Raw genomic sequence first — 8,196 nt, 5'->3', positions numbered from 1 at the left:
AACCATTTAAGCAAAATTACAAAAGACACATCCCCCTCCTGCCCCCTATGTCAACACCCCAATGAAACAGTAACACACCACTTGCTTGAATGTCAACCTCTTGAAGATCTGAGATGCACATTCCTCCCACCAAATCCAAGCATCAGTAACACACTTTATAGTCACCTGGAACAACTACAAAAGACATCTAACTTCTACGTTATGGCACAAGACCGAAGGGCTAGAGCTCAGGTGGTCGCTGGTTCGGATAAGTAAGTAAGTAAGTTGGTGTTCTGTGTAGGTCGGCTGACGTTAATATGAAAAAAAAAAAAAAAAAAAAAAAATCACAAAAAAAAATCGTTGCTAACAACTAACAATTGAAAAATCGATATATTAAATTAACATTCAATTTTCTTAACTTCGAAATAAGAGAATGCTATTGTTTCCGGCAATGTCTTACTGAGCGCTCAACAAATTTATTTGGAAACAAACCATTCGAAAAATCATTTAATTTGTATTTCTGGTTAACCCTCACATGTTTACATGCAATATATTGCTTGTGAACTTGAATAATCATGGCTTATAATTATGTTGTGACTGCTCACAAGCCAACCTCTGTCACCAATGGCGTTACAGGTAAGAAGTGAGGAGAGGATAAAGGCTTCTTCCCCAGTCCCAAACCTTCCTTTTGGCTTTGGCATCCCTAACCTCAGTTGTTTATTAGATGCATTTGGGTTTTTTTTTCATGGCATGGCCGAAGCTGGGTTGGAAGACTGCCTTTGCCGTCTAATTGGTACAGGATCCTGCCAAATAGAATTTTTCACAATCGGAATCGGGCCGGTGTTTACATAACTACTGCCACAGAGTAGAGTGCCACAGCCACAACTACAACAGTGACCGGGCTAACCCTCGCCACTCCTCTCTGATTAACATTCTATCTCACTAACTGACACACTTCACTCGGATGAACCATGACAATGTTTTTGAAAAAGAAAAGGTCACTTTTTAGCATTACACCAACACCAACAAGCACTGGATTTGTAATGATGCTGAATGCTGGGGATTGGGGAAACGGGTGTAGTAATTGGGGGTAGGACTACTCATAAATAGATGGCTAAAAACGAACTCTATTTCTCGGAATGGAAAAAAAAAATCTTACCAGCTACTTGTGAAGCGAATACTTTATCAACTGGGCTATCAGTTATCAGGACCTGCCTAAATCGGAAAAAATAACACAAACTTTTATATAGCGCAATATCCGCTAAAATGAATGTGCCCAAGCCGCTTAACAAATAAACTTTGTAAATTAAAAAAATATATTCTGTCAAAGAATTGATATAGGGCCAGATCTTTTGTAAAACATTTCAAAGTGACAAATCATAGAAAACAGAAATTAACTTGCTTTTAGTTTGACAGAGAATCATTCCATGGAATTCTGGTTTTCTTTTCCCCAAAAATACACAGTTTGAAAAAAACAATTTTTTGGCTTGTTTTTGGTTGTTCATTGTGGCAGATGTGCAAAGGGATTTTATATTATTTTGATTTCCACCCCCCGCCCCTCCCATTGTTTCCTGTTGTATTAATCTGCAAAGGATGTTTGTTTGCATTGCGAAGTAAAAGTGTTGTGATGATTATATTTTATTATAGGTATATATAAGTAAGATTCACACTTTATATTATTTGTTCGAGCAGTGTAAACTACTGAAAAATTTCTGTTTTGTTGACATTAAAGATTTATTATTATTATTATTATTATTATTATTATTATTATTATTATTATTATTATTATTATTATTATTATTATTATTAATATATTATTATTATTATTATTATTATTGTTGTTGTTGTTGTTGTTGTTGTTGTTGTTGTTGTTGTTGTTGTTGTTGTTGTTGTTGTTGTTGTTATTATTACTATTATCATTATTATTCTGTCTTGCAGGCAATTTTACATCTCCCAATGACTTGAATCTCATCATTGCCAAGAACACACGACTGGAGATTTATGCTGTCACACCAGAGGGATTACGGCCCGTCAAAGAGATTATGATCTATGGCAAAGTGGCCGTCATTGAATTGTTTAGACCACCGGTGAGTAATAATGCTTCCACCCAAGTGCCTGGTTTGGTCAACTGGATTGAAATTTCTTGCCCGCTGGATGGTTTTCTTGTAGGGATATATAGTAGCGAATTGTCCGATAGAATTGGGACTGTCCTGATTTGGCAATCTGGAGAAAAATATTTTTAAATTAATAAATTTAACTCTAGTACCACATTGGGGTCAACCGGAAATAACGACCGGTTCCCAGTACTTGCCTAGCAAGTTTGAATGATGTACCTAAGATATAGCGTCACTCGGGTTTGATCGCGTCATTTCATACGTCAATAACTAGCGTCATAATCAACCCAAACAGCTCAAATAAACTGTTTGCTGATTGGATGAAACTAATAATATCAACCTATCAAACTTCGGCTTTTATTTCATAAAGAACACAATGGAACTTTTACTGAATCAAGGTCGGGTCTGTGTTACGTTTCTACAACTGATGCGCGTGTCACTTGGAAAAGGTGTGTTACATTAAAACCACCGCCGCGGTATTGAGGTGGGAATGTTGTGTTACGTTTATACAATGGTCGAGGATTGGGGGTTAAAATAAAAGAGTCACTATTTGTATTTATGGAGATGACACTTGCATGCCCCACGATTATGCTTTTTTTGACTGGCAAATTAAAACAAGGAACAGAGAAAAGTCAAAGCTAGATTGTGTTATATAATATTATATCCTCTCCTCTCCGTTGATTTCCGTTCACTTCCTTGCTGAATACCAGTCTTTACCACTTTACTCTCTGTTGATAAATTATGTTTTTCAACAAATTGGATTTCAGATTTTGTATTTTGAGAATTTCCAAGCTAAAATGAAATAAAGTAAATATTAATGTGTTGTCGTGGTTTGATTATTTGTTTTCTTTAGGGAGAGTCAAAAGACCTGTTGTTTTTGCTGACGCAGCGGTACAATGCCATGATCTTGGAATGCCAAATTGAGGGTGACAACATTGAAATCATCACCAGAGCTCATGGGAATGTACAGGTAAAAAATGATCAATCATTAGCTCATTTATATAACTTATATCCTGTTTATATTTAGTTCAGCTGCTGTATAATATAAGTTGACATCTTGTCCTACTTGTGTGGCTATGTGGTCTTGTGGTATGACACTCGATTTCAGATCCAACGTCTGTAGTGTTTCATTTATCCTGTTTTGTTGATAAAGGGGAAACCCGAAACATCCACATTATCTGTTTTTGTTGATTAAATTGAAGCTCAGATTGTTGTTTATTTCTTCGAGATTGAGCAGCAATATTTACATCGAGGAGAGAATAGAATTTCAGTATTGTCATATAATGATGAGCTCCAAAAGAGACTGATGTAGCCATTATTTACAGAAAGATAGAACAATGGCCATGGACCAGGGGAGATGAGAAAGAAATGGGATAGCATGTAGCTATTATTTACAGAAAGACAGAACAATGGCCATAGACCAGGGGAGATGAGAAAGAAATGGGATAGCATGTAGCTATTATTTACAGAAAGATAGAACAATGGCCATGGACCAGGGGAGATGGGAAAGAAATGGGATAGCATGTAGCTATTATTTACAGAAAGATAGAACAATGGCCATGGATCAGGGGAGATGAGAAAGAAATGGGATAGCATGTAGCTATTATTTACAGAAAGATAGAACAATGGCCATGGACCAGGGGAGATGAGAAAGAATGGGATAGCATGTAGCTATTATTTACAGAAAGACAGAACAATGGCCATGGACCAGGGGAGATGGGAAAGAAATGGGATAGCATGTAGCTATTATTTACAGAAAGATAGAACAATGGCCATGGACCAGGGGAGATGAGAAAGAAATGGGATAGCATGTAGCTATTATTTACAGAAAGATAGAACAATGGCCATGGATCAGGGGAGATGAGAAAGAAATGGGATAGCATGTAGCTATTATTTACAGAAAGACAGAACAATGGCCATGGACCAGGGGAGATGGGAAAGAAATGGGATAGCATGTAGCTATTATTTACAGAAAGATAGAACAATGGCCATGGATCAGGGAGATGAGAAAGAAATGGGATAGCTTGTAGCTATTATTTACAGAAAGACAGAACAATGGCCATGGACCAGGGGAGATGAGAAAGAAATGGGATAGCATGTAGCTATTATTTACAGAAAGATAGAACAATGGCCATGGACCAGGGGAGATGAGAAAGAATGGGATAGCATGTAGCTATTATTTACAGAAAGATAGAACAATGGCCATGGACCAGGGGAGATGAGAAAGAATGGGATAGCATGTAGCTATTATTTACAGAAAGATAGAACAATGGCCATGGACCAGGGGAGATGAGAAAGAAATGGGATAGCATGTAGCTATTATTTACAGAAAGACAGAACAATGGCCATGGACCAGGGGAGATGAGAAAGAAATGGGATAGCATGTAGCTATTATTTACAGAAAGATAGAACAATGGACATGGATCAGGGGAGATAAGAAAGAAATGGGATAGCATGTAGCTATTATTTACAGAAAGATAGAACAATGGCCATGGACCAGGGGAGATGAGAAAGAAATGGGATAGCATGTAACTATTATTTACAGAAAGATAGAACAATGGCCGTGGACCAGGGGAGATGAGAAAGAAATGGGAAAGCCTAAAGTACCTCCTACAGAGGGTTAAAGGATGTAAAATGAGAATCACAGGTCAAAGTGGGTCAGCTAAATGCACACAATATATAAACTTAACAATGGTTTATGTGAAATTGCTTCTTCTTCTTTTTTTGTTTGTTTTGTTTTGTTTTGTCTCGATATGCATTATTTCAATTCAATTCTTATTTATTTATTTATTATTTACTTATTTATTTATTTATTTGTTTACCTCATTTTTTCATTTCATTTTTGTTGTTGTTAGGATCGGATAGGGAGAGCATCTGAAACGGGAATCATAGGAATCATCGACCCTGAGTCTCGGGTGATTGGACTACGTCTTTACGATGGGCTTTTCAAGGTGATTCCTCTCGAGACAGACAACAAAGAACTAAAGGCTTTCAGTATAAGGTAGGTTTGTATGTGTGTGTGTGTGTGTGTATTTGTTCTTTTGTCTGTCGTTCCAGTTTTTTTTTTTTTGCAATAAAACTAATTTTGACATGCATAGAAAAACATAGTGTCATGGAATTGCATCTACTTCTACTTTTTCGATTCCCTCATCTCCCCTCTCTCTCTCTCTCTTTTTCTCTCTCTCTCTCTCTCTCTCTCTCTCTCCCCCCCCCCCCCCCCCCCCCCCCCCCCCCCCCCCCCCCCCCCAGAATTAATATAAGTCATGGTCTCACGGACTATTAATTTTGATTGATAAAAATTTACCAGGCATTTTTCACATCATTTGTTTGGGTTGTTAACACAAAATTACCCTTCAGAAATGTTCCAAATGATCAATATTATGTATATTTTTTAACAATATTACGGTTGACCCTAGCCATACAGCTCTAAAACTATACATGTTAGAGCTCTTCTGATGTGTTCATCATATTTTCTGAGACATATGCCCTAAAATTGCCAAGTTTCAATATCATATTCCAGGTATTAAGCGATCACTGGAATCTTAGTCTCTGTAAGTTGAATTGCTACATTTTTTATGCCGTGAGTAGAAAAGTGCCAGAAGACAATAGAGAATAAAAAATTTTTTCGCGGTGGTGGTGGGGTTTGAACCTGCGACCTTATTGGTACGACAACTCCGCCTGGCAGGTGAGAGCGTGGCTCTACCGTGTGAGCTATCCACGAACACAAAAATATTCGTTTCAAACCCAAAGTCATTTCTAGATCCCTCTCTCACCCACTTCTTGAGATCGCCGATTCGTTCGCCACCATCGCGAAGTAATTTTGACCAGCAGTTAAGCTTAATAGCCAATATTCTCATCACAAACATATAACATAGAAACGATTGAGACATTGAGTATGCTCCGGTGTATGGGGTGAATTTTTAATTCAGAAAAGTGAGTGGAGCAGGCACTTATGTTGGTAACAACAAGATATGAAGTGAGTAGAAAAGTGCCAGAAGACAATAGAGAATAAAAATTTTTTTCGCGGCGGTGGTGGGTTTGAACCTGCGACCTTATTGGTACGACAACTCCGCCTGGCAGGTGAGAGCGTGGCTCTACCGTGTGAGCTATCCACGAACACAAAAATATTCGTTTCAAACCCAAAGTCATTTCTAGATCCCTCTCTCACCCACTTCTTGAGATCGCCGATTCGTTCGCCACCATCGCGAAGTAATTTTGACCAGCAGTTAAGCTTAATAGCCAATATTCTCATCACAAACATATAACATAGAAACGATTGAGACATTGAGTATGCTCCGGTGTATGGGGTGAATTTTTAATTCAGAAAAGTGAGTGGAGCAGGCACTTATGTTGGTAACAACAAGATATGAAGTGAGTAGAAAAGTGCCAGAAGACAATAGAGAATAAAAATTTTTTTCGCGGCGGTGGTGGGGTTTGAACCTGCGACCTTATTGGTACGACAACTCCGCCTGGCAGGTGAGAGCGTGGCTCTACCGTGTGAGCTATCCACGAACACAAAAATATTCGTTTCAAACCCAAAGTCATTTCTAGATCCCTCTCTCACCCACTTCTTGAGATCGCCGATTCGTTCGCCACCATCGCGAAGTAATTTTGACCAGCAGTTAAGCTTAATAGCCAATATTCTCATCACAAACATATAACATAGAAACGATTGAGACATTGAGTATGCTCCGGTGTATGGGGTGAATTTTTAATTCAGAAAAGTGAGTGGAGCAGGCACTTATGTTGGTAACAACAAGATATGAAGTGAGTAGAAAAGTGCCAGAAGACAATAGAGAATAAAAATTTTTTTCGCGGCGGTGGTGGGGTTTGAACCTGCGACCTTATTGGTACGACAACTCCGCCTGGCAGGTGAGAGCGTGGCTCTACCGTGTGAGCTATCCACGAACACAAAAATATTCGTTTCAAACCCAAAGTCATTTCTAGATCCCTCTCTCACCCACTTCTTGAGATCGCCGATTCGTTCGCCACCATCGCGAAGTAATTTTGACCAGCAGTTAAGCTTAATAGCCAATATTCTCATCACAAACATATAACATAGAAACGATTGAGACATTGAGTATGCTCCGGTGTATGGGGTGAATTTTTAATTCAGAAAAGTGAGTGGAGCAGGCACTTATGTTGGTAACAACAAGATATGAAGTGAGTAGAAAAGTGCCAGAAGACAATAGAGAATAAAAATTTTTTTCGCGGCTGTGGTGGGTTTGAACTTGCGACCTTATTGGTACGACAACTCCGCCTGGCAGGTGAGAGCGTGGCTCTACCGTGTGAGCTATCCACGAACACAAAAATATTCGTTTCAAACCCAAAGTCATTTCTAGATCCCTCTCTCACCCACTTCTTGAGATCGCCGATTCGTTCGCCACCATCGCGAAGTAATTTTGACCAGCAGTTAAGCTTAATAGCCAATATTCTCATCACAAACATATAACATAGAAACGATTGAGACATTGAGTATGCTCCGGTGTATGGGGTGAATTTTTAATTCAGAAAAGTGAGTGGAGCAGGCACATATGTTGGTAACAACAAGATATGAAGTGAGTAGAAAAGTGCCAGAAGACAATAGAGAATAAAAAATTTTTTTTCGCGACGGTGGTGGGGTTTGAACCTGCGACCTTATTGGTACGACAACTCCGCCTGGCAGGTGAGAGCGTGGCTCTACCTTGTGAGCTATCCACGAACACAAAAATATTCGTTTCAAACCCAAAGTCATTTCTAGATCCCTCTCTCACCCACTTCTTGAGATCGCCGATTCGTTCGCCACCATCGCGAAGTAATTTTGACCAGCAGTTAAGCTTAATAGCCAATATTCTCATCACAAACATATAACATAGAAACGATTGAGACATTGAGTATGCTCCGGTGTATGGGGTGAATTTTTAATTCAGAAAAGTGAGTGGAGCAGGCACTTATGTTGGTAACAACAAGATATGAAGTGAGTAGAAAAGTGCCAGAAGACAATAGAGAATAAAAATTTTTTCGCGGCGGTGGTGGGGTTTGAACCTGCGACCTTATTGGTACGACAACTCCGCCTGGCAGGTGAGAGCGTGGCTCTACCGTGTGAGCTATCCACGAACACACA

The 8,196-nt window shown here is 39.0% G+C and overlaps 1 protein-coding gene across 2 annotated transcripts in view; it reads left to right on the top strand.

Annotated features, from left to right (window-relative positions):
• Positions 1-380: 380 nt before the first annotated feature.
• Positions 381-8,196, top strand: part of LOC144978005 (DNA damage-binding protein 1-like) — a 34,756-nt gene continuing 26,940 nt past the window's right edge. Inside the window, exons 1-4 of one of the 2 annotated variants that reach the window (XM_078923418.1) lie at positions 381-615; positions 1,918-2,066; positions 2,947-3,063; positions 4,949-5,094. In XM_078923418.1, coding sequence (XP_078779544.1) covers positions 555-615; positions 1,918-2,066; positions 2,947-3,063; positions 4,949-5,094 — 473 coding nt within the window. In that variant the 5' untranslated portion in view covers positions 381-554. The remainder of the gene's footprint in view (positions 616-1,917; positions 2,067-2,946; positions 3,064-4,948; positions 5,095-8,196) is intronic. The other variant, XM_078923419.1, reaches the window with a different exon arrangement.

This window comes from Berghia stephanieae, chromosome 8 (assembly GCF_034508935.2).
Source record: "Berghia stephanieae isolate SIO BIC M18660-M18661 chromosome 8, UCSD_Bste_1.3, whole genome shotgun sequence".
NCBI classification, from domain to species: domain Eukaryota; kingdom Metazoa; phylum Mollusca; class Gastropoda; order Nudibranchia; family Aeolidiidae; genus Berghia; species Berghia stephanieae.
This window is presented reverse-complemented; position numbering and strand designations above follow the sequence as displayed.